The sequence below is a fragment of the Marmota marmota genome, unplaced genomic scaffold (genome assembly GCF_001458135.2).
Source record: "Marmota marmota marmota unplaced genomic scaffold, marMar, whole genome shotgun sequence".
NCBI lineage: Eukaryota > Metazoa > Chordata > Mammalia > Rodentia > Sciuridae > Marmota > Marmota marmota.
Window position 1 is genome coordinate 4,797,338 of NW_026000101.1, and position 25,818 is coordinate 4,823,155.

At 38.8% G+C, this 25,818-nt stretch overlaps 3 protein-coding genes across 6 annotated transcripts in view; 2 read left to right on the plus strand and 1 right to left on the minus strand.

Annotated features, from left to right (window-relative positions):
* The window catches only part of Ctnnal1 (catenin alpha like 1), a 47,665-nt gene extending 46,329 nt beyond the window's left edge, over nucleotides 1–1,336 (plus strand). The window contains exons 18-19 of the mRNA XM_015492108.2: nucleotides 107–190; nucleotides 319–1,336. Of these exons, the coding sequence (XP_015347594.1) occupies nucleotides 107–190; nucleotides 319–384 (150 nt within the window). The 3' untranslated portion in view covers nucleotides 385–1,336. The remainder of the gene's footprint in view (nucleotides 1–106; nucleotides 191–318) is intronic.
* Nucleotides 1,337–1,710: 374 nt separating this feature from the next.
* Nucleotides 1,711–8,662, minus strand: Abitram (actin binding transcription modulator). Its single transcript, XM_015492215.2, has 6 exons — nucleotides 8,339–8,662; nucleotides 7,280–7,331; nucleotides 6,441–6,570; nucleotides 3,660–3,736; nucleotides 3,476–3,545; nucleotides 1,711–3,385 (listed from the first exon to the last, which is right to left on the minus strand). Exons 1-6 carry the CDS (start codon nucleotides 8,430–8,432, stop codon nucleotides 3,248–3,250), a joined length of 561 nt encoding a protein of 186 aa, XP_015347701.1. The 5' UTR covers nucleotides 8,433–8,662; the 3' UTR covers nucleotides 1,711–3,247.
* A 96-nt stretch (nucleotides 8,663–8,758) lies between these two features.
* Nucleotides 8,759–25,818, plus strand: part of Elp1 (elongator acetyltransferase complex subunit 1) — a 56,245-nt gene continuing 39,185 nt past the window's right edge. The window contains exons 1-10 of one of the 4 annotated variants that reach the window (XM_048783241.1): nucleotides 8,759–8,906; nucleotides 12,055–12,259; nucleotides 13,211–13,363; nucleotides 14,955–15,036; nucleotides 15,785–15,865; nucleotides 17,951–18,036; nucleotides 20,762–20,858; nucleotides 21,180–21,270; nucleotides 22,566–22,689; nucleotides 23,341–23,434. In XM_048783241.1, the coding sequence (XP_048639198.1) occupies nucleotides 12,110–12,259; nucleotides 13,211–13,363; nucleotides 14,955–15,036; nucleotides 15,785–15,865; nucleotides 17,951–18,036; nucleotides 20,762–20,858; nucleotides 21,180–21,270; nucleotides 22,566–22,689; nucleotides 23,341–23,434 (958 nt within the window). In that variant the 5' untranslated portion in view covers nucleotides 8,759–8,906; nucleotides 12,055–12,109. Of the gene's footprint in view, nucleotides 8,907–9,056; nucleotides 9,188–12,054; nucleotides 12,260–13,210; nucleotides 13,364–14,954; nucleotides 15,037–15,784; nucleotides 15,866–17,950; nucleotides 18,037–20,761; nucleotides 20,859–21,179; nucleotides 21,271–22,565; nucleotides 22,690–23,340; nucleotides 23,435–25,818 lie in introns of those variants that run through there. The other 3 variants (XM_048783239.1, XM_015492213.2, XM_048783240.1) reach the window with 3 other exon arrangements.

Below are 25,818 nucleotides of genomic sequence, written 5' to 3' on the forward strand. Positions count from 1 at the left end.
TAGATTTCCACAGTGGAAAAATGTTATCACTTTAAAACCAAATAAATGATAAAGTTTTAGAAGTACCAGTTTTGGAATCTAATTTGCATGCTTTCTGTCACTGTAGGTCGATAAGTGTATTACAAAGACAAGATCCATGATGGCGCTCTTGATCCACCTTCTCTCACTTTGCTACAAATTGCTGAAGAAGGTGAGGCAGTTTTCTATATTAAACTCACTTTATTAGCTTAAAGGAAAATGCAAAAGAAAATAATAGTTACTACTTAATTTTTTTTGTTTCAGAGTAAAGCAGAAACTAATTGTCATTAACTTTTCCAGCTTCAGATGGAAAATAACAGATGGGTCTCGGTTACAAATAAAGATGCTGTGGACATAAAAACTTGAGAAGCTCTGGGGCCCGATCTCTGGAACATCATGTGGCAAAGCTGACATTTTTAAGAAACATACGACTCTTTATATTTTCAGAAATTCAACAGTTTTATAATGAAAACAGCACTGAAATCTTGCTTTATTTTCTGATCTTCAGATTGTGATGCTTTCTGACAACTAATAAATGCCACGGTAGTTGCTAGAATTCTAACTGCAGTATGATTTTAAAATGTGACATTGCATTAATAATGTTCTTTAAACATTAAACCAAATATCTCCGACTGTGTTAATGACAGTTGAATCCAAAGAAGCTATTTTGAATAAGGGCTCAACTTGGCATATTGTACCTTAACTATTATATTTAAGCTTATTCTCTAGAATCCCAATTTCAGGAGAAAATATACAGTAACCTGGGTGAACACAGGGCTTTCCTTTAACCTTTGGTCTCTTCCTTCATTCCTTATCCATGTATGACAGGGGCCCCTTGGACGCCCTAGCAGACCACCCATGCTAGTGGCAGTGGTTTTCTAACAAGCATTTCACAGTGTAAGGGTTATTATGCCATGTGTCCCTTCTCTAAGGCAGGTAATGGAAGTCACTCACAAAACCCTGGAGCAACTCCTGGAGGAGATGGATTTTAAAATTTTTTGCAGCCCTCAAAACCAGGGCTTTGTGCATGCTAGGTAAGCTCTCATCACTGAGCTACACTCCCAGCCAAAGGTAGCTCTTTTGGTTCTAGTTCTAGCATAACTGGCCAATGTACCCTACTAGGTGGAATCCTAAATCTTTCTTACTGGCTTATAAAACAATTTCTAACTACCCTTCTTATTATTAGTTGGCAGAATGGCAGGTTAAAAGGACACTGGAACCAATGAACTGTTTAAATTCTGAATAATAATATATTTTATATATGTGGCATGGTAATGTTCATCGTAAAACAAATAAACATCTTTTTGAGTATTTTTAATTTTAGTGTTTGAAGCTTTTTCTGTTTTTGTGGGATGGGTCTTTGACTGAAGGATCTGGTTTATGGGTTTTCTCCCTGTGATACTATACAGTTAACGCTGTTTTGGAATGGTGTCAGCTTATGCCCCAACACTTTGAAATTCATTTTGAAATCAGTCATGTCATCAATTGCAAAAGGCAGTAGATATGAGCTGGTCTGATGATCATGATCTTTATCTGTGTCAGTGAACACAATCCATGTTCACAAAAGAGTCTAAAGAATCATTCTGTCACCAACTAGCTAGTTGGTATTTGTCAAATATTTTTACTATAGTCATGGGGGGGATGGGATGCACTCAGCTGTTAGTGACCTTCATAAAATACCTATTTAAATAATCAAGTCATCAAACATGATATTTATTCTGTGAAACCAAAAGTCTCAAATTACAATAAAAATTGAATGATATAATGTAATTTGTAAAATAAGACACCCAGTTCTCCTATCTCTAGTATTGCTGTATGAAGACTTCAAGAATCAGTGTTTATGCTGAGGCGGGGGGGTCTCCTGGCTTGTGCTTATATATTCAGTTCAGCACAATCACTGTAGGAGTTGCTACCTGTCAGGGGTCATATATAGAGGACAGTCATGTTGACATTCAAGTTTAAAGACATTTTTTCTTATGAACTAAAAAAAACTTTTAAAGTTTTATTTACAAAATACTCTTTTAGATACCTGAGAATATTCTCATGGAAGCGTGAGTGGGGATGGGAAAGGGACAGCATTATTTCAACAGCATCAGAGGATAAAGAACCAAAGGAACCTACACATCAAGTGATTTTCTTTCCCTTTCTATATCTATGTATGTATGTGTTGCATCCCTTAAATAAGATGTGAAGTTCTTTTTTGAAATCATGTAAATTTAGTATATAATCCGTTTTTTGTGGTGCTTGGGATTGAACCCAGGTCCTCATGCATACTAGGTAAGCATTCCACCAAAGAGCAACACCCCCCAGCTCAAGGTTAAACCATACATTCAGTGGGATTTTTTTCCCCCTAGTTTGTGAAATTCTTTATTCTGGTTCAAAGGCATCTATGCCTTTGGGCGAATTATTCTGTCATTTCTGTGCTAGACATTAACTGTACCTAAAATGTGTGAGACCGAGTGAACTACAACCTATGTATTGCAAGAACCAGATGAACACTGTCCTATATCCATTTGCTAGGAAAGCTCCAGCAAAGCCTTTTTTGTGTCTGCAATTTAAGAAGTCAGTGTTAGAGATCTCATTCCTTGTAGAGGGGAGGCCCAGCTCCATAAGGAGCCATGAAGATATACTTAGCACTCCTATTTTTTTCCTACAACCTAAAGGCAGAGGAGTTGAAGCAAAAAGGGATGGGATGAGACTTTGGTAATGTCACTGAAGAAAGGCTGGGTACCGTTTTTCAAAATATTAAACTGAGGGCTGGGGCTGTGGCTCAGTGGTGCAGTGCTCGCCTAGAATGTGAGAGACATAAAAATGAAATAAAGATATTGTGTCCACCTACAACTAAAAAAATAAAAATATTAAACTGACAGAAAACTCAGGCAATAATGATAAATACATGGCATGTATTCCTCTACGTCATAGGTATGGTAGGTAAATTGCTTTTACTTGGCTACCTAAAATTTTTCCATTTTCCAGAAAGAGATTTGTTGTTTTTAATCAGAAAAACATCCCTTGCTTGTCAGTTGACACCATAATGAGTCCCCAGGCAAGACAGATCTTGAAGAATGAAGACAAAAGGGAAACTAGGTGACAGGAAGGATTAGGCCTCCCTAGCTGATGGCGGGTGCTGAGTATGCTTCACATACTCTGGGTTTCCTCTTTTAGTCCACTGACGTTTTGAGGCCAGGGTGGGTAAGTGTCCTACAGCACTTTTCACTCCATCTCATCCTCATGATGTAGCTGTTGTGGCAGTAATGCGTTTCACCATGACCTCTTCGTATTGTTTTTGTGTCAGTAACCCTTCTGTTACGCTTTTGCTCTCCTCGAATTTGGGTAACACAACTGCAATGTAGCCTTCAGTAGATGGCTGGAAAAGAAACAGAATATTTAATACTGTCAAATGATTCAAGGGCTGAAGAAAGGTACATGAATGGGATATTTTCCTCCTCTTTTTTACCTTTTCTTGAAGAATAGATGGTTTGTGGAGAATGTTTTCATTCACTTCCATCAACCGTCCTCTAACACAGCTGTTTAAAAAAGAATTATTTTTAAGAAACAACAAATTTTTATAGTTACTTTTCCTTAAGTAAATGAAGGTATTTGTGGCTTTCCCCCTAAATTGTGGTTAAAAAGTTACTCACCTAGATATGGTATATTCCTCTCCATCTGAGCAGTAAATCTTACACAGAGGTGCAAGTTCTGTTAGAAATTGTGCCCCCTAGGAAATGAGAAGGGCGAGGTGATTAATTGATATACATTCCACTTTCCTTTGAGAGGCACCCCTTAGTGTTAAAATACAATCTACTTCTGAAACTGGTGTTAATTTAAATAAAAATCACTTAAATACATGGAAACCATTCATGTATTCAAACATTTACATACTAAGTGCCTACTATGTGCTTGGTACCAATCTTATACTAAACAGTTGACTAAGCTATATGTGATAACAGGTAATTTAGTTATAAACTTGTTACTTTTTAGATATTAGATGTCCCCAAAAAGACTGTGTCAGACAATGCAAGAAAGTTGAGAGGTGAAGTGATTGGGTTGTGACAACCTTAACCTAATCAGTGCATTAATCTGCTTAATGGGGATCTTGGTGGTAACTGAAGGCAGATAGGATGTGGCTGGAGGAGGTGGATCACTGGGGGCATGCCTTTGGGGTATATATTTTGTCTCTGGTGGGCTCTTTCTGCTTCTTGTTGGCCATGTCCTGAGCTGCTCTCCTCCTCTATACCCTTCTGCCATGGGTCCAGAGCAACAAAATCAGCCATCTCTGGACTGAGACTCTGAAAAACATGAGCCCCCAATAAACTTTTCTTCCTCTAAAATTATTCTTATCAGGTCTTTTGATCTTAGCAGTAAAAAAGCTGACTGAAACAAGACTAATAATGTATTTTCTCAACTGTAAATGAGAAAGTTACAAATAGTTATGTGTAAAGATTTCAAAATGTGGGAAAATCTACCAGAAATAATAATATAAAATTCAACATGACAGGGTATGATAGCCATAGTGTTCAAAGTTAATTTCATTAAGATTCCTACCTAGGGGCTGGGGTTGTGGTTCAGTAGTAGAGCACTCGCCTAGCATGTGCAAGACCCTGGGTTCAATCCTTAGCACCACATAAAAATAAACAAAATAAAGGTATTGTGTCCAACTAAGACTAAAAAATAAATATAAAAAAAAGATTCCTACCTAATGTAAAAACATTAGAACTTAATAAAGAAACCTCTTTATCAGGGTTAATCACTCAGACTTTCTGAAGAAGGGATTTTTCTTTTGATTTTTCTAATTTAAAAAAATAACAAGCTGAGTGTACTGTAATCCCAGCAACTCAAGTGGTTGAGACAGGAGGACTGCAAGTTCCTACAAGGTCAGCTTGGGCAATTTAGCGAGACTTTCTCAAAATTAAAAGGGCTGGGGATTTAGCTCAGTAGTAGAGCATTCCTGGGTTCCAGCTCCAGTCCTGCAAAAAGTTAAAAACAAATAAAATTTTAAAATATTCCATTTAAGAGAAATGTGGAAAAGAGTTTTAATTAGCCACATAAAAATTATTTACCTATTATCCTGTAACCCCTAAATCAATACCACATTTCCATACACATATCTGTTTGTGATGTCAAGATTACTGTTGCATGCACTCCCATTAGATGGAGGAATCTGAGGAGGTCTGACAAATACCTACAAGGAGGCTCATGGGAGTCAGGGCAGGCACGTCTCATGTGCTGCCCTATTCTTTTCAGGAACTTTTCCTGTAGCAAACAGGCATTTAAGATACTGTTCTTTATGACTTTTTAATTTACCTCTCAAAACATTACAGCATGGTATTCAGAGACTATTACTACATTGGTTTCACCCCGCTATGTGGGTCCTCATTTCAAAATACAGGTGTCACTGTGACTCTCCACTTTTGGAAAGTAGGAAGTGGGAACTTGTTCCAGAGGGCTTATCTACAATTGGGCTTGTATCAAAAGAGAAGTGCTTTGACCCATTCTTATCACCTCCCTTGAGAGAGTAAATGATTAGCAGTTGATATACAATTAAAACTTATCTGTACTGGGTTCAGTATGCAGGTCCTTTGTTCTTTGTTAATAACAGTAGTGTTGCTATTTTGGACACTGACAAGAGATCCATTAGCATTAACTATTATATGTATTTGTAGACTTTTTCTTTTAAGAAAGGTACATGCTTTTTAATGTCCATTTGTTTCTGGTTGAAAAGTCAGGAATTATAAGGCATGCTATTACAGTGTCCTGGAACAGTAAGCATAATTTGCAGAAACTTTCCCAATCTGATGGGTTTGTTAGGACACTTGAATATGTAACTAAATTGTACTCGGCATGATATTCTTTTATTAGAGAGTTTGTTTTGCCTAGAGTTGTAGAGGATCAAGAGAACATGTTGTCTGAGCATTGGGTGGTAGTGGAGGTGAAAGACATGGGTAAATATGTGTTGACCGGTAATGTTTTAGTGTGGAAAAATGGTAAGAAGCTAACACCACATTATTTTCTCAGACTGATTTTTTTCCTACTGTTTCAGGATTTTTTTCTTTTAATTTACATGTCAAAACATGGTAAAGAATAATCACTTAAATTTTATATAACTTGAGATACTAGTTTAGTAAGTCTAGAAAAGACAAAATATCTTGTTATTTTGGTATTAGAGTTGGGACAAGAGGAGTGGTGATACAGAACCTAACATGATAGATACCACACCTCCTGAAATACCTATTTTTTTGTTGTTGTTGAGAGAATTTCTTTGTGGTTGGAGTATCTTAAAACCAACACCCTGAACTTCCAGAAAAGAATGGATACACACATTCCTGAGCATACATATCTGGATCTTAAGGTAGACTAGATCTATTATATCATGAATATAGAGGACTTTTGTTGGTAATAATCAGAGAATTATAGGGACATACCCGCTTAAATTTCCCAGAGACCTTGTTCTGAAGTCTGCTACAATTGGTACTGATCTGATAGGAAATGCTTTTAATTGTTTTTCCACTTTGAAGAACTGGATGAGATTCTGCCAATGTGATGACACATATTCTATAGGAAGAAAAAAATTGATTCTGTGTTAATTCTTGGTATAATTATTCCTACTGTAACACTGTTCCCACCTGCACTAGTCTATATGAACTGACATTTGTTTAGTAAAACCATCATCCCCCTTCTTTTTCCTTTGGCTATTATTAGAGCCTAACTACAGTATGGGAAATTCAATAATAGATGAGAGAGTGGATTTGAATTTCCTTTCTAGGAAAGTGAACAGTAGTAGCACAGGGATTTAGGTAGCACTGGAGTAGAAGAGAGGAAAGTAAGGTCTTCCTGTGTATACAGCATACCACACATGCCTCTACTGTGATGGTCTCCATGGGCTCTGGCAGTGGCTACTTTAGGTAGCAGATAACTGAAGATGTGTTCCATTTGAGTGTTTAGTTAATCAAAATTATATGTTCAATTTCTGCCAACCAAACTCCTATAATAATACCATTTCAACAAGTGGAAGGTAATTTGGTGATGTTCATTTAATAAGTTTTTTTTTTTAAATATTCATTTTATTTTTAGTTGTAGTTGCACACAATACCTTTATTTATATGTGCTGCTGAGGATTGAACCCAAAGCCTCACACGTGCTAGGCGAGCGCTCTACCACTGAGCCCCAGCCCTAATAAGCTCTTTAATCCAAGACCATACCAGGTTAAATACCAGAAAAAAAGAAAATGTCTTTGATAATTTATAATTTTTGACTGGCTTACCGGTTAGAGTGCTGTAGTATACAGTGATCTTCACAGGGTTTTCCTTTGACATCTAGAAGAGTAAATAAGTTTGTTGGTTGCTAAATCAATATTTACTACCATTACATGATACTTTTTTTTGTTTCACTGAGATAAATTAATTATGAAGATAATCAATTAAAAAATATAAAGTTTTTTTTAAAAAAAGTATTTAAATGGAACCAGACCCACAAGAATCACTTATTTAATGTTAAGGTGATAAACCCCTGCTTCGTCCAGCTTTTGTCCTCACTTTAAAATGATTATACCCATTATTTCTGTTAAAGAAATACAATTAGTGTCACATTCCTTACTCTACATTGGCCTTTTGTTTTTTTTTTTTTTTTTTGGTGGTGATTTCTGAAACTATCCTGATGTTAGCAGAGAAAGTCTCACATTCCAGGAAATCCCTCAATACTGTGTGAACCAGAATGGCTGTTTACCCTAAATTCGACCAACAGAAAAACATGCTATAATATAAATGAGGACACCCATTATTCCTGACTGAAAGGGAGAAAGTAGGGATTAGGTTAGAGTCCCCAGTGATGCTCCTCCCACTGATATTTACAGGTTACACAAAACACTACCACAGGAATGCCTGGTTCTGTATGGCAAAATGGACAATACCAGCGGATAACAAAACTGTAGATTCTGCATGTTTACATCCCTCTGCTTCTACCTGCTAATTTTAAGGAACTGGCTACTTTCTATAGGATCTATAGAATCTTTCTTTCTATAGCCCCTCAAGTTCCCCAAGAACTCAAGGACCTTAACAGCCTGGAGTACCTGTTTAGCCTGCGCAAAGTCAAACAAGCAAACCCTAGGGCACTCGCCAAATCTAGAACGCGCCCGGCTGTATTTCAGGCTTCCAAGTCTTTGCAAACGTCATTGCCACGGCCTGGAGGGGAGCACTGACGTCCGGCTCCTTCGGATGCTGGGAGGAAGAGCCAGGAGGCGCGCGTGATTTACGATCTGTCGCAGTAGTCCCCGCAGCATCAGGCCGATGTGGTGCAGCGGAGATCGCCCTCTTCTCGCACTTACCCGCTTTGTACCAGCGAGTGAAGTAACGATCCACGAGCGACGGCACCGCGGGTTCCGAAGTCGCGGGCTCGGCGGCCGCGGGCTCTGTAGCCATGGCGACCTCCCTCGCCGTGGCCCCAGTCCTGCGGCTCCTCTTTGCAGGTCTTGGCCAGAGAAGTCCTTCCGGCGCGCGGCTCGCGTGATGCGCACGTGCGCTGCTCCCTAGCCCACGGGCTCCGCCCACTGTCAATTACCGTGCGTGGGTTCCATTGTCAAGTTGGGGATCAAATAAAACAGAGGGTGCAGGAGGACGGAAGCCAGCGCGGATGCTCCAGCTCCTACGGAAAAGGCCACGGCTATTGATCCGGGGAGCCACCCCCCAGCCTGGCCACGCCCCTTGCGCTGCGTGACGTCACGCCCGCGCCGCCTTGCTCCCGAGTCTTGGTCGCACTGTTTGCTGCTCAGCCACGTTTTAGCGTCTACACCTGAGGTCGGGTGATCACCGTGAGAGGGTCAGCGCGCGCCGCGAGAACTTGGTTGCCCAGACGGAGACGCGTGCGCACACTGCGGGCCTCGGAGCGCCGCGTAGGTGAGTGTTCGTGCGCAGTAACTGCAGTTGCGGCATGGGACCGGGCCCTGTCCGCCCCGAGGCTTCCTGGTGCTGTGCACGTCGAGGCCCGCTGCAGACCAGGAGCCGAGTGTGTTGTGGGCTACCTCTTCCCTCGAGCCTTGAATTCTCTTGCAGGCTTTTCCCCCGCGGCCATCTGGGGCGCTTCGGGGCGTCGCAGCCTGGGCGGGACTTGCTGCTGTTCTGCTGCGCTCAACCCAGACTGCGGATTCTTTGCAGGGAATAGATAATAACTGCCCAAGGTGAATTGATTGATCAACGGTGGAAGGCAGTAGTTACTGGAGGTTCGGGAATTGTGCTGTGGGTCCTCTTCTCGCGTCTGAGATTTTCTTGTGTGTGTGTGTGTGTGTGTGTGTGTAAGTGTAAGTAGTGTCTCCTGTGCTTCTCCATCCAGTGTGGCATACTATGTGGCTTACTCCCCCTTTCCCCGCTAAACAGTTGTGGCAGTGACTGTGTAATCTTTATCTTCACATCCTAGCACTTAGCGAGTTTTGATGTCACAAACCGGATCGTAGCATAAGGTATTTTAGCATGGGGACAGGGCAGAAACGCTCATTCCCCAAATAGGATGAATTGTTTTGTGGAAGAATAGGAAGCCCTTCACATTGCTTTTGATATGCTTGTGATAACAACATGGGCTTAACAATGTGGGTTTAAAGCAATTGAGACAAGTTCAGTCAGGACTAGGTATTTAATCTATCTGATCGTCATAGTAGCTATCTACTTAGTACTTGTAGTCATGGGTACAGTGATTAGCCCAGAGATTGGTAGGTGAAGGGCAAAGGAAGAAAATGAAGGAGCTTTCAGAAAATTCGGAGATCCAGGGTTGATCAATGCTGTGGAGGGATCATTAGCAGTTTGAAGGGCTGGAATAAGTTGAATCTGTGGAGGCAGGGGAGTTGGAGGTTGCAGATGTCAAAGAGTACTAACATGCCAAGGTCCTGGGGCATTTGGAGGTTGTGCCTTTCCTAGTCTTAAAAGAACAGGGGTTATGTCTTCCTCTGAAAAGTAAGGGAGTAGGATGGTGGGTGGGAAATTTCAGAAAGTTTGTTTTCAGACTAAAGGGATTAGGGTGGAGGGGATTGATGAGCTTGCTTTGGCTAGCTGTGAACTCACTGATTTTGAAAACATGGTGATCACAGAACCCTAGTTGTTTGCTGTGTTTGTCAGGGTTCAGTCAGAAAAGTAGAAACCACACAGTATTTCAGGAGCATTGAATGTGAAGAATTAGTTAAATGCTTGTTGGAGGAACCAAAAGTGACATGAGCAGTGCAGTGACAAAAGGTAAGCTGAATAAAGCAGCTAGGTCGGGGGTCAAAACAAGGGACAGTGCTGGAGACATCAGGTCCTAAACCTTGGCACAAAGGCACTGCAAAGCCTCAGACTTGAGGTGTTTAACTCAGTAACTCCAAGGAGATGCCCCTGGTTTGGATTTCAGAGGCCTGGAGGTGGGTGAGGCCGCCTCTGGGGCTGGAATTGATGGGGCTGATTCTGGGAGTGCTAGAGATGGGGAGGGGGATAGAAGGCCCCTTCAAGGGTGAAGGCCCATTACTGGGGTGAAAGTGACAGGAACTACAAGATAATAGGAAAAAATCGGTCATTTTCTTTTGCTTTAACTTCCCACTTAAGAGGTGACAGCATGAGTATCAGATAAACCAGTGTGAAAACCCGCTAGGACACTCTGCACAGTGGCCTCTGTTGCCTGTCCTTATCTGCTCTCTGTACCTGGCTTACTTCCTTTGCCATGCATTCTCTCTTCTCACATCCACCTTTCAGTTGTATGCCAGTGGCCATCTTTAAAGATAAAAGACGTGATTTTTATGATTTGAAAATCCCACACCTTATGTAATTATGTTTAAATGAAAAACCTGCATGGTATCATTTGGTTCAAATAATTTTCAGAAGTTCTTGAATATAACGTCACCAAAATGTAATAAAGCCATTCATTATTTGCTTTGGTTCTCACCTTGTATGATCTTGCTTTCTCTTAATCCTCATATATTATATTATTCCTATTACACTTGACATCTGCCTAATACCATAAGGATTGATTCATCTTTATTCTTTCAGTGTCATATGCATGAGATGCCAAGATGAGAGAATTCACCTTGGATTAAGGTGACAGGCCAGTGTGACCTGTGTAATTGCCATCCTTAACATGTACAGACTTCAGTCATAACCCTTAAAGGGATTGAAGCATAAATACCCAGCACATTGATATTTTTTTCCTACTTAGATAATGTTGAGTGTTAAAGCAAGTCTGATTTTTCCAGACAAAGTAGATGTCATATTTAGCATGCTTTTCTCATCTTTTCTGTTGCATTGGTAAAAGCTTGGCCAGGAAAATGAAGTTTCTTTAAGTATTTCCATCAGGCCATCAAATGTTTCAAGATGTTGGTCATCATTTTTAAGCAAACTTGTCATTTCACAATATTTTCTTTTCTACTCGATAAAAGTAAGTGCTTTTATTTAAATTTTTATTTTTTGTGTATATAAAGCAGTTTACTAGTAAATGTGTCTTGGTGAATATGAAAGTTGTTTTATTACAGATTCCTTTCAATTGCCAGTATACATACATAGTTTGTGTGTGTGTGTGTGTGTGTGTGTGTGTGTGTGGCTGGGGATTGAACCCAGGGCCTTGTGCTTGCGAGGCAAGCACTCTACCAACTGAGCTATATCTCCAGCCCTCATACATAGATTTTTATATAGTTCTAATCAACGGGATATCTTTTTTCCTTATAACTTCATAAATCTGTCAGGTTATAAATATATTCTATATGCAAAAATAAAATGTTTTCCCATTTATTTTGTGTTTTTCCACTTTCCTTAGGAGTTAAATGATATTTAAATATTTTTTTCAAGAAAAAACTGAAGTTGAGACTCTTGGCCTTCCTACAGAGTGAGAGTAGAAAATAGGTTTCAGAATTCCCCAGTTTGTAGACCAGAGCTCTGCAGTAAGTTTGCTGCCCCATATCTGCACGGAGATGTATGTTCATAGAAGTTTTCTCTCTTGCTTGTTCTTTCTACTGTTTCTCTACCCCACCAGAATCATTAGACTTTATGTGAGTGTGATCATTTGCCATTGTTAAGCTGTTCCTTTCTCTTTTAGGAATTAATGCTTCATCAAGGGAAGTTTGTATTTTCCTCTTGAGCATTGCTTCATCATGCGAAATCTAAAGTTGCTTCAGACTCTGGAGTTCAGGGATATTCAAGCACCAGGGAAACCTCAGTGCTTCTCTCTCCGAACTGAGCAAGGAACAGTGCTCATTGGTTCAGAACATGGACTGATAGAAGTAGATCCTGTCACAAGAGAAGTAAGTTATTGATGGAAAATGCTAGCATTTGACATAATCTTTAATTTGTTTTCTTTCAGACTTTTTTCCCCCAAATAGTCTTCTTTTATATCTTAATGAATTTACATCTTCCTTAATAAACATTCCATTTGTTTTTTATAGATAGCATACTAGATATAACTTAAATAGTAACCTCTGCTACTATTTTAAGCTACTTTATATTTTACATGGGCTGCCTCCCTTTTACCCTTTCTACTGTGTAAGAACTATTATAGCAGTGGTTTTCATCTAAGAATGCACAGGAAAATTTGAACTTTTTAATTTTATTTATTTATTATTCTGTGGTGCTGGGATTGAACCCTGGGCCTCTGCATACTAAGCACTCATTCTGCCACTGAGCAATACTCCCAGGCCCTGTCTATGGTACTTTTTGAAAATATGTTTGGGCCAGCTAAATCCCAATCTTCAGTGCTGGATTTTACTGTGTAACTTTCTGAAGGTTGCATGAGTTGGTTTTGATATATTCCCTTGTTATATTTTGCTATTTATGTGTTTTGGGAAATTACATTGTATTGCTTTTCCCCCTTATTATAGAAGTCTTAGAAAACCAGAATTATGGAGCTGGGGATAAAGCCCAGTTCATGCACAAAGGCCCTGAATTTTATTCCTAATACCAGAAGAGAAAAGCCACAGTATTTGGTTTGCTGTTTTATTGGACACATTAAAAGAGACCATACTTCTTATTTTTGTTTGTTTTGTGTTTGGCAAGAAGGCCGTATTGCCTGTTTTTCTTGTTAAAAGTGATAGAGTTATAATATTTCTCAAATGAAATTTTGGGCTTTAATCTAGAAACAAATTTTTTAAACTTTTATGTTATGAAAGAAGCATTAGAGAATATTTTATTTCTGGTACTTATGATTGTTCTGCAGAGTAGACTATGTTAATTTGCTTCTGTGTTTGCTTTGGCAAAAGGTGAAAAATGAAATTCCTCTGGTGGCAGAAGGCTTTCTTCCTGAGGATGGAAGTGGCTGCATTGTTGGTATTCAGGACTTGCTGGATCAGGAATCTGTGTGTGTGGCAACAGCCTCTGGAGACGTCATACTCTGCAATCTCGGCACACACCAGGTGAGAAGAGTCCAGTGAGGAGGAAATCACAAGCATCCCCAACTGAGTTGAGGTTTTCAATCCATAGGGATAATATTTAAGCCTTTGCAAATTAGAATCTTCCCATTGTGTATTTCTTTGTATAAGGAAAGGCTTTAGCTGTATTTCAGGGTTTTTCAAAAATTCAGTTTTGTCTACTGCATCTGTTGATCAAAACAATTGGGTCATTCTGAATTAGAACTTAAATACAATAAAAACTGACCATTTCTGTATGGTATATGGTTGAAATTCTGTGGTCAGAATTTCATCCTAGGTTCTAATTTTTATTTCCCAGGTTAGGAAGTCTGAAATATTTTGTTATAAATTTTAGTGGACTATCTGTAGAGTCCCTGAACTACAAGCGCTATAGTGATATACTATCATTGCAGGCATATTTTAAGACTACCAGCAGAGATAGATTTTCAACCAGTTGCTTCTTTCTCTACCATGAAGTAAAATTTCTGAATTTCCATTTTAACCTTTTAACTACAAGAATTCTAATTACAATCACCTCAGCGTTTAAAATCTTTGATTACCTCATTAGTTGTTATCTCTTTAACATTGAGATGAGTTTTAGTATTGCCAATACTAGGGTAGTAATACCAGCTTACATATATTTAATATTTGCAATGTGTAATTGCAAAAACAAAACAAAACACTTTTTCAAGTGCTTTTCATGTAAAACTTTATTTGTTCTTCATTCTGGCCTTCTGGGGTAGATTGTTGTTTCCTAGTCTTCAGAAGAAGAAATTGGGGCCACAGAGAACTTCATAAGGATGCTACGATCACATAGTGATCAGACTGGAATTTGAACCCTTGCAGTCTAAATATGGCATCTTTATTTTTAACCACTGCATTTAGAACATTATTAATAAGCTTTATGTTTAGTTCATGGTGAAAAGTATCAAAAGCTATCACAATTTTATATTTCTCATATTTAAAATGTAGGTGTTAACATTCAAAACAGTTTGTATAGTTTTTCCTGATAACTCACCTCCATTTATCTCCACTTAATGGGGCCTTCATGTCCCTTTGTGACTTTTTGATTATCTGTAAGTTGAGTCTGTGTTTTTCATTGCCTTATAAGATCTTTAACTCCCTGTTCCCCATGCTGCCTTTCACCTTCATGCCTCCCTCATTCCTATGTAGGTGTGGACCTTAGGCTCTGGGAACAGCTGATTTTTAACTGCCCTTTATGCCTTTGTGTCTCAACACTGTGTTTTTCCTCCTGATCTTTCTCTTCTCCTTTTGTTGTCACTCTGAACTTCACAAAAAACTTTGCTGGACTCTCTTGAGCTGCTTGTCATTCCTTCTGAGACCCACTTTGCTTCCTAGAGACCTAGAATCGTGGTGTTCTCCCCCTCCTGAGACAGCTCTGGGGAAGAGGGATGTCCACTTTAACTCTTGTGCCTAATATCATTCCGGTTACTGAAGACATGTTTGTTGGATAAATTTTCCTTCATCTAGTGTCCCTACTATGGCCTCAATCAAAACAGAAAACAAGCATATGAAGGTAAATTTATCCAACAAACACTAGTGTTCTAACTTCCCTTTTTAATTTTCCTCTTTGCAGTTGGAATGTGTTGGGAGTGTGGCCAGTGGCATCTCTGTCATGAGCTGGAGTCCTGACCAAGAGTTGGTGCTTCTTGCCACAGGTGAGCTGGTCCTTGGTGCCTGTGTTATAGTGTGGAGTGAATGTTTTTCTGACTGAAGTTTTATCTCTGTATAGTTACAAAAAGGTATTTAATATAACTTTTTTTGGTCTTTAGGAATAGGAAACAAGTCATGAAGCCTGTGGTGGCTACCAAGTCCACAGTTGCAGTTAAAAATTTAAACATTTATTTTATTTTTATTTTTTAAAAATATTTTTAAATTGTAGTTGGACACAATACATTTTTTTTTTTATGTGGTGCTGAGGATCTAACTCAGGGCCTTGCATATGCTAGGTAAGCATTCTACCGCTGAGCCACAACCCCAGCCCTCAACATTATTTATTTTAATCTACTCCATGAGTAAGAGTTGGTGTAAATGGAGTCTAAAAACCCCTTTGTGCTCCTGTTTTTTTTCCTTGAATCTCTTTGTTCCAGATGAGCATGGCAAAGCAGTGTCAACTGCTGAGGTAGATAGTGAAGAGATGTCTGGAAGCTGGGAATGTTGAAATCAGTGGCGGGGGTTGTGTGGACTTTTGTATTCAGTTTTACACACATGAATATCTGTGGATAAGCACCAGGTGACTGATAAAGCTGTTTTTTTTTTAGTCAAAAACTTTTGTATGCATTCTCTCTGCCCGCTTCTGACTATAACTCCTCCTCCATTTTGGTTTAGCGTACAGTGCCACAGATGCCTGTGTAATGACATTTTGTTACGTAAAAACAAAATCATTCTTGTTTGTTCCCCTCTAAGGTCAACAGACCTTGATTATGATGACAAGAGACTTTGAACCAATCATGGAGCAGCAAATCCACCAGGATGATTTTGGTGAAAGTGAGTACAACTTGGGAACATTTTGTGACCTAAAGTTCCTCCTCAGTTTTAGTCATTTACTTTTACACTAATAGCCACATCATAAGCCTGAAAAACTGTACAGCTTGGATCTTCAACAAAGTGAAGATCTAAGCCTTGTTCCTTCAGCACATCTCAAATCTTAAAAGGCTGACTGTGGTGCCTCTCCAGGTCTGAGGGTTGGCCTTGTTGATAATCCAGGAAATGGAAATCTGTGCCTAAGGTCACCTAGATAATTGTTGCTCTAACCCTAGGAAAGGCTTAAGCTGAAAGGGTCTGTCTAAAGCTAGAATAAGGAGAGCATTTCCAGAGTACAGTTTTGGGAAGAAAAAAACAAGAGAGGTGGGATACATGTAAGCTGGTATTATTACCCTAGTATTAGCAATACTAAAACTCATCTTGATGTTAAAGAGATGACAACTAATGAGGTAATCAAAGAAGATTTAGATAGAGAAGATTTAAATTTTTGTTTCTACTAGATCTGTATTTACAACTTCATGAACACAATCAGATTGTTTTCTTGCAAAGATCTGGCCAAGCTAATTTAGGCTTTGAGGCTGTATGAGTATTGTAGGAGGGAGGTGAGAGGAGATGCGTAAAGCTCTGGCCTACTGGAAGGAGCCCAGTTGACAAGAGGTTTTGGGGGAGAAGGCATTTCAACTGTTGCCTAGGTCTAACTTCATTCCTTCTTGCTCCACCAAGTTGAGAAATATTTAGACAACTGCTACTTATTTAGTTATTCAAAAAACAGTATGTTCAGAAACAACTTTTTAGTAGGTACTATGAATCCAACAGTGTGTTCAATGCTATAGATAATTAAAAAATGGGTAAGGAGTGTTGATATTGTGTGTAGATGTTAGGATAGCAGAAGGAAGGGAAGAGAATAAAATTCTAACTCCTCTTATCCAGGGGTGACAAACTTGCTTTGTCAAGAGTTAGCATATGTTTTTAGCTTTACAGTCTTTACAATCTATTGCAACTATTCAACTCTGATTGTTGCAATGTAAAAGCAGTGGTGGACATTAATAAAGTGCAGCTGTGTCCTAGTAGCCTGTCTGTGATGCAGGTGTTAGGTTGCAACTTGCAGATCCCTGCTGTAATCCCATCTCTTGTTGTCTGATCCCTTTGGGAAAGTTCTGTTGCTTTACTCCTTGGTCCTTTACTTCTCTGTGGAAACTTGCAGATAGAAGCCCACAGGTGTGCACTAGGATAAGCACTGATCTTTGCACACGGCACCAGGGTGTGTTTTGATGTACTGTAGTGCTGGAACAAGCCCATGCAAAGCAGACAGGAAACAGTCATTTCACCGATCATTTGCAGAAATTATGAACAGTCCTGCTTCATCAGAATCAGAATCAACAGCAGGAGGGAAGTATTGGGTCCTGCAGCTGGCTGATGCTTTCAGGTCCGTTATCATACTACCTCTTGTAGATGGATTCTGGATCACACTTCTAGAAACAGAAGAGCTGCTTTGTTTCAGCAATTCTGACTTTATATTTTATGTAAAAGAAACTATATTTAGAAAGAACCCCACCCTGGATGGCAGACACTTGTGTTCTGATTTTTGGCTTTGCCATAAGGGGATCTCAGTTTTTAAGTCTGTATGAGGAGCTAGATTTGAGATCTGTAGTGCCCTTTTCCACCAGAAGGAAGGTTGGATACATTTGGTTACTTTAAAGCTGGAATTTAGAATTTTATTCTCAGCTCTTGAGGGGTTTTTTGCTTTGTTTTCCATGGACATATTGTGTAAATTCTTCGTATTTCATTTTTCTTAATGTGTTAAGTGAGGGTGAGGTTGTTGGTCTTGTGTCATAGAGGGAACTTAGAGTGTATAAGGTGACAGTTAAATGCTTTCCAAAATAATAGCTTTCAAATTTCTACAAATCACCACTGTATATGAGATGGAACACGGGTTTTTCCAGTTGACTGCTGATCAGTTTATTGAGAGGTCTTAGAGGATCCAAGTAATTGTCAGGAGCTAACTTTGTGAAGAATGATAAATTGCGTTTATTTTATTTCACTCATCTTATTGGTTGTCTTGCATGTTCTGAACAAATTGTTCTGCAGGCAAGTTTGTCACTGTTGGATGGGGCAAGAAGGAGACACAGTTCCATGGATCAGAAGGCAGGCAAGCAGCCTTTCAGATGCAATTGGTAAGGTTGATCTGAGGGTTTAAAGAACCTTGATTGGAATAAATGGAAGTTTTACTGCCCAGCAAAAACTCCCAAGTCACCAGTTAGAGGCCAATAAATGGGCTGATCTCTTTGTTGTTGACGTGAACCTGTAACTGTTCAGAACCCTCATGGAGTGAGTCTCTTTATAAAGATCCTTTTTTTCCCCCCTGGATGATGCCAGTTGTTTTGTGTGATTTTTTAAGTATAGAAACCTGACAAATAGAAATGAAGCCTCCTTGGTAGCCTTTTCTGATGCCTTCCCCGTCCTCTCCAGAGAGACTGCTATCCCTCACTAACTATTGATCATTCACATGTGTGTTTTCATACTTTTCCTCTAGATGTTGATATTTTTTCTTTCTTTTTTTGTTCTTTTTCTAGATATTTTTCCTGTTGGATGAAACTCTTTTTTCCTTTTTATTGGAATAGAACATTCTTAAGCTCACACACTGGTGTCTTAATGACCCCAAACATTGCATTTCAATCTTCTAGTGTAGAGACCCTCGAAGAACATATGTGAACATAGTACATTCTGGGGACACCTGGAGAAGTAGCCTCAGAGCCTGCAATCACATTAGGGTTTTAGAAACTATTTTGTTTTAGAAACTTATACAATATAAGCACTTTTAAGAGCATTAATTTTAAAATATTACCACTGAGTAAAATCAATGTGCCAAGAAGATATACCCTGTGTATCTTATGGCATATTGTCAGGTACCCCCACAGGTAGCATATGTCTTTGTTAGACATTGAGTAGCTGTGTGACCTTGGCAAGTTTTCAAACATTTCTGATCATTGGTATTCTTATTTGTAAAATGGACATAAGGACACAATCCCTTATGGATTGTGTTTGGGAAGCAGTAGTGTATGTGAAATGGCACAGGACAGAGTTTAGGCACTGAGATAATAGTTACTGTCATTATCTTAGTGGTTACATAACTTTTAGAACTTAAAAGCGCAAGTTTTATTTCAGAACAGTAGTTGTAAGCAAAGTGTACATGGTGGATCTACTTTAGCATTCTGAAAACTGTGCTGATCCATTAGAATCAATGAAGGTTTATTAAAGGGCAGAAACACAACCTTGTGTCCTTAGGATAAACATCTACAGTTACCCAAATCAGGACAACTAGTTTTTATGTTACCATGTTTTTTTTGTTTGTTTTTTTTTTTTTGTTTTTTTTTAGTTGTTATTGTTATTATGTTGCAGAAGGACTAAAATGGGCAGGGATCAGGGGTTGAAAAAACTTAGTCAAAGAAATAGTTCTTGCTCATTTGTGTGTTTTTTTCCTCTTAGCAACAAGTAAACATGCTATAATTTTCTAAGATCATATATTTTAGATTTTAAAATAATATCTTACTGATATATACCACTACATGAATGAACCTCTTAAACAGGCTAAGTGCAAGAAGCCAGTCACGAGACCACATATTGTATGGTTCCACTTATATATAAATGCTAAGAATAGATAAATCTATAAACAGAAAGTAGATTAGTGGTTGCCTGGTACCGGGAGTTGTGGGGGAAGGGAAAAAATGACAACAAATGAGCATGTGATTTCTTTTTGGGATGATGAAAATGTTCAAAATTTAGATTATGGTAATGATTACTCCTAAAATACACTTAAAGAATTTTGAGCCATGCACATTAAATAGAGTATTCAGAATAAGGCAGCTTTCCATACTCTGTTAAATTCTGTAGAAAACATTTTACTTTTGATACCCACAATACCAAGAGTTGCCTAAAAATGCCAAAATTAGGTTTTATTAATGAGATAAAATGATTCAGATAATAAGAGGAAAAAACCCAGAATGGATCCTAATATTTGGCATACTGTTCAAAAGCTCTAACTTTTGTTCCTGAATTGTTTCTAAAGACTTTCTAGGGACTTGACTTGGTTTGAAAGTTCACAGCCACCTTTCGGAAAACAAAATACATGGATTTTGCTGGGTATGGTGGTATGTGCCTGTTGTCCAGCTACTTTGAGAGGCTGAGGTGGGGGGATCACATGTACTCAGCAGTTGGAGGGCAGCTTGGGCAACATAGTGAAGCCCCATCTTAAGGGAAAAAACCAACCAACCAACCAACCATGTATTAGTCAGATACAAGTACTCCTGGGAATGGCTTGGTTTTGTGTTGTAGAACTCCAGCCCGCAGTGTGTTCCCTGCCTTGCTCTCCTAGTGCCCAGTAGCACTAACTCAGGAGGGCTGCTGTGAGATGCCGGTGGCATTGGAGGCCTTTCTTCCTCCTGTTGCAGAGCATAGAATGTTTTCTTCCTTGTTTGTTGCTGCTTTTACCACCTCTGTGGCTCTTGCCTGCCCACCTTCCTCTCACCTTCTTTACTCTCTGTGCCCTGTTGTAAAGCTCACACCATAATGAAGCCAAACTCTACCCTGTTAAATTTAGACAAACAGCATTTGTTTCCTTGCATAGTCTTCTGATAGGTTCCTTAGTTTATTGCTTTTATTATCTAGATCTATAACTCTTAATGCCCAAAGAAGGGTTTTGTTTTGTTTTTGAATTCAGTATTTTCTTGTTGATTTCTGGGTCTAAAAAGCTTTCTAGAAAGTTTCCTGAGGATTCTCTGAAGCTGTTTTTCTAGATAGCTTCAACTCATATGAAAGGTTTATATCTAATGGCAGAAGGTTGTTTAATTCTGGGCCCTGCAAAAGCCCCTCAGTAATAGTGGTGTTTCTTCCTCTGTTTAGCATGAGTCTGCGCTGCCCTGGGATGACCACAGACCACGTGTCACCTGGCGTGGAGATGGGCAGTTTTTTGCTGTGAGTGTTGTTTGCCCAGAAACAGGTATGGAAATAAATTCAACTAAACAAAACATTTTTTTAAACTATATTTAGATTATAGAAAGTTTTCTTCCCTTTAGTCATACAGAAGAGATAAAGATATGCTGCTGTAGGTGTTAAATGAACTTAGAGTTAAGAATTAGAAGAGTCCTCTGTGGCCTTCTTGGCCAGCCTCCTACCTGTTCGATACAAATTTTTAACAAGATTAACCTAATTGGCTTTATAAAATCACAACAGCTTAATTTATAAGAAGGTGAAAAGTTGTGACTTGATAGCGTTGTCTTCATGTTTTAAGTGTGTTTGACTCCACCTCCCTCCCACACAGGGGCGCGCAAGGTCAGAGTGTGGAACCGAGAGTTTGCTTTGCAGTCAACCAGTGAGCCTGTGGCAGGACTGGGACCAGCTCTGGCCTGGAAGTGAGTGGGAGAAGATACCTCGGGACTTTTTCTTAGAGAATTTCTTAGAAACATAGGCGTGGTGATGCCACTGAGTGTTGTTGTTTCTGTGACATAGAAGGATATTTGCCTTTTGTTCATTTAGCTGTAAACCTCTATCTAGTTTTCCTCTTTTCTTCCATTAAGTCCAATTTTCTTTTTGTTTTGTTTCTGTGGTGCTGAGGATTGAACCCAGGAGTACTCCACTACTGAGCAAAATCCACAGCCCTCTTTTATTTTTTATTTTGGGAGGGTCTTACTAAGGATCCAAGACTGGCCTCAAACTTGCAGTCCTTCTGTCTCAGCTTCTCAAGTAGCTGGAATTATAGGCTTGCACCTTGCCTATCTTTGAATCTGTGATATGACTGATAGATTCTGGCCTCTTCACAGGTTTCGTCACTCCAAAGCCCCATGCATTTTGCCTTCCTACTTCCTAAAAGGTTATTGTTAGGGCCTCTGTGAAGCCATTGTAGAAAACAAAATTGGGCTTAGAAGAGAAGTCCTGCTTGGCTCTGTGCGGCAAATGGAGCTTTTATGAAAACTAGGAAAAGAGCTCCTTCCTTGGTGCAGATTCCCACAGCAAGGGATCTTTTTGCTGAAAAACTTGCAGGCTGGGTCTGGGCTCCTTCCTTCTGTTTACTTCCTCGGACCAGTGCTCTTGTGCACATCACTTCTTGCTTGTCCTATGCAGCTGCATGTAAATTGTAGGTAAAAGAAATACTGCATCTCTCAGTACACTCTGTTACTGCAAAACCACTAGATCTTTGGGTTTCAGACATCATGTTTTTTTAGTCAATATTTGAGTGGTGTTGGATAATAGAGCAAGAGAGAAGTGTTGTTGACTTAAAACAAATGTGAATAAGACAAGGGGTGTTTTTGGTTTGTAAGTCTTAAAAAAAATACCTGCCTAAGCACAGAATATTTACTGACGTCGTCATTGAAGGAGAAAATAGATGACAGTTTTTAGGACAGTATACTTGGAGTGGTTTAGAAAATTTACTGGTTATTAAGAATGTCATCTAAGTGCAATTTAAATCTGTAAAGCTTGGAGGCAGATGGAGCCTTTGAGCAAATGAGGAAGAGGTATCCTTTCCCTGGGCAGGTGCAGCCCCACACTGGAGTAACTCACTTGCAAAGAGACAAGAGACACAAGGGATTTAACATATGAGGATTTTTGTCGATTGATTTTTACTGAAAAAAATTCTCTTGTCTGAAGTCATCTTGTTTTGAGCCTGCTGGCTGAGCTTGGATATGCTGACACTTGGATTTGGTTTAAGACCCTCAGGTAGTTTGATTGCATCTACACAAGATAAACCCAACCAGCAGGATGTTGTGTTTTTTGAGAAAAATGGACTTCTTCATGGTCACTTTACACTTCCTTTCTTCAAAGATGAGGTCAAGGTAGGTGTCAGTTGTTTCCAATTAAATTTAGAGGACTCTTCTCAGCTGTCAAGGAGCTTATATTTGATTGGAGTGTATAAACGGAAGCTCCATCCAGAGTAGATAGGAATAGAAGCAGTGGTTTCTGTGACTGATTTGTTTTGTATTGTTTAAATGAAAGAGAAATTGTTTTTCCAAGGAGACTTTGCAAAAAAGAAGAGCATTTCTGCTCCTATATAAAACACAGAAAGGAAATAGAAATGCTGTTTTTTATTTTTGATAAAACCATAATTTTTCCAGTAATCATTTGTAACATTTAAACCTTAAGCAGTTTGTGTGCTAGTAAAATCCTGTTAAAGCAGAAACACATCAAATGGTAATCTTTAATTATGTAAAGTTTTAAACATTAAGAATATTTTTCATTACATAACCATAATTCCACAATTAACATTTTATCTTTAAGCATAATGCATTTATTTTTAAGTCCTTTATATCTAATGACATCTCACAGATTTGTTTAAGCACTCTGTAGTGTTGGTTGATAATTTACAGCTGGGGATTAGTTCAAGTAGCATGGGATGAGTTGGTGTGTGAGAGCAGAGAATTTAGCTGTTGGGAAGACTTTGAGGTAAATGTGTAGCTAAAGGCCAGTGACCTTTTTGTCCCTACTAGGTAAATGACTTGCTCTGGAATGCAGACTCCTCTGTGCTTGCTGTTTGGCTAGAAGACCTTCAGAGAGAAGAACATTCTGCTTTGAAAACCTATGGTAGGACAGTTGGTATATCTTGGCTTATGTTTCATAAAATGTAGTTGAAAGTAGAGGGTGTGAGTTTTCCTTCATCCCTTCTATTTGGTCCCTTAGTGGGATCAAAAAAGCTGAAGTAATAAGAGATGGGGGAGAGGTTGGGTTTTAATCCTAGGGATTTCACTGGTGTATCAGTTGGGGTTCTCTAGAGAAACAAACAATAGGAGAGGGGTGGAGTGTGGAAAACAGAGAGATGGGTGGGTTTATTGTAAGGAATTGGTTCATGCACTAGGAAGGGGATAGCAAGTTTGAAATTTGTAGAGGAGCCTGACAGCCTAAAAACTCAGGCAGGGTTTGTGTGTTATCATGTTATGGCAGAATTCCTTTTCTGGGAAACCTCAGTCTTTGCTTTTAAAAAAGGTCTTCAACTCATTGGATGAGCCATCCATATTGTTGTGGGAAATCTGCTTTATTTAAAGTTAACTGCTTGTAAATGTTATTCAGATCTACAAAATAACCTTTTCAGCAACATCTAGACCACTATTCAATGAGGGCGCCATAGCCAAGGTGACACATAAATCATCAGGGCTTTCTCAAGTGGTATTGCTGCAGACAGTCAAAACACTAACCAAGCCTGGCACAGTGTGCACACCTGTAATCCCAGTGACTCTGGAGGCTGAGGCAGGAGGATTGCAAGTTTGAGGCCATCTTGGGCAACTTAGCAAGACTCTGTGTCTCAAACAGTAAAAAGGTCTGGGGATATGGCTCAGTGATAGAGCACCCTTGGGTTCAATCCCTAGTACTGCAAAAAAACCCCAAACAACAAAACAAGAATGAAACACTAACCAAAGGAACACTATAGGATTGAAAGGATTTAGATTGGATATAAGTAATGATCTTTTTTAGAATTTTAAAATATGTGTTTTTAAACATTAATATATAAGAACATTAGAAAATAAAGATGAGGAAGAAAATCCTCTAATACTGAGTAATGAGCACTACTAAAATTTTCTTGTTCTCTAGATTTCTTTGCCTGAGTATCTCAGTAGAGCTATGATTTTATTTTTGTTAAAAGTATAAATATCATGCATGCCATTTTATGACTAGTTTGGATAATGTATCACAAGCTTGTTTCCATTTCTGGTGTAGATCTGCATGGTTTTAAATTGCTGTATAGTATTTTGTGCCAGTTATTAAATTGCTTGTTGTTAGACGTTTAGTTTAATTTCTCATTATTGTGAACAGCAAGATATTGAAACGTTTTTATTAGTCTTTTTGCCTAAGTATTTTTTAAGCTTTTTAGTAAGTAGAACTTTTTAATTATTTTTTTATTTATATATGACAGCGGAATGCATTACAATTCTTTTTACACATATAGAGCACAATTTTTCATATCTTTGGTTGTATACAAAGTATATTCATACCAAAGTATATTCATGTCTTTATTCATGTACTTTGGATAATAATGTCCATCACATTCCACTATCATTTCTAACCCTATACTCCCTTCCTTCCCCTCCCACCTGTCTGCCCTATCTAGAGTTTGTCTGTTCCTCCCACGCTCCCCTTCTCTACCCCACTATGAATCAGCCTCCTTATTTCAGAAAAAACATTTGGCATTTGGCTTTTTGGGATTGGCTAACTTAGCATTATCTTTTCTAACTCCATCCGTTTACCTGCAAATGCCATGATTTTATTCTCTTTTATTGCTGAGTAATATTCCATTGTGTATATATGCCACATTTTTTTAATCCATTCATCTACTGAAGGGCATCTAGGTTGGCTCCACAGTTTAGCTATTGTGAATTGTGCTGCTATAAACATTGATGTGGCTGTGTCCCCTGTAGCATGCTGTTTTTAAGTCCTTTGGGTATAGACCAAGGAGAGGGATAGCTGGGTCAAATGGTGGTTCCATTCCCAGATTTCCAAGGAATCTCCATACTGCTTTCCATATTGGCTGCACCAATTTGCAGTCCCATCAGCAATGTATGAGTGTGCCTTTCCCCCACATCCTCGCCAATACTTACTGTTGTTTGTCTTCATAATAGCTGCCATTCTGACTGGAGTGAGATGAAATCTTAGAGTAGTTTTGCATTTCTCTAATTGTTAGCAATGATGAACATTTTTCCATATATATGTTGATTGATTGTATATCATCTTAGAAATGTCTGTTCAGGTCCTTTGCCCATTTATCGATTGGGTTATTTATTTTTTTGGTGCTCAGCTCTTTGAGTTCTTTATATACCTTAGAGATTAGTGCTCTATCTAATGTGTGTGGGGTAAAGATTTGCTCCCAAGATGTAGGCTCTCTGTTCACCTCACAGATTGTTTCTTTTGCTGAGAAGAAACTTTTTAGTTTGATTCCATCCCATTTATTGATTCTTGGTTTTAATTCTTACACCAAA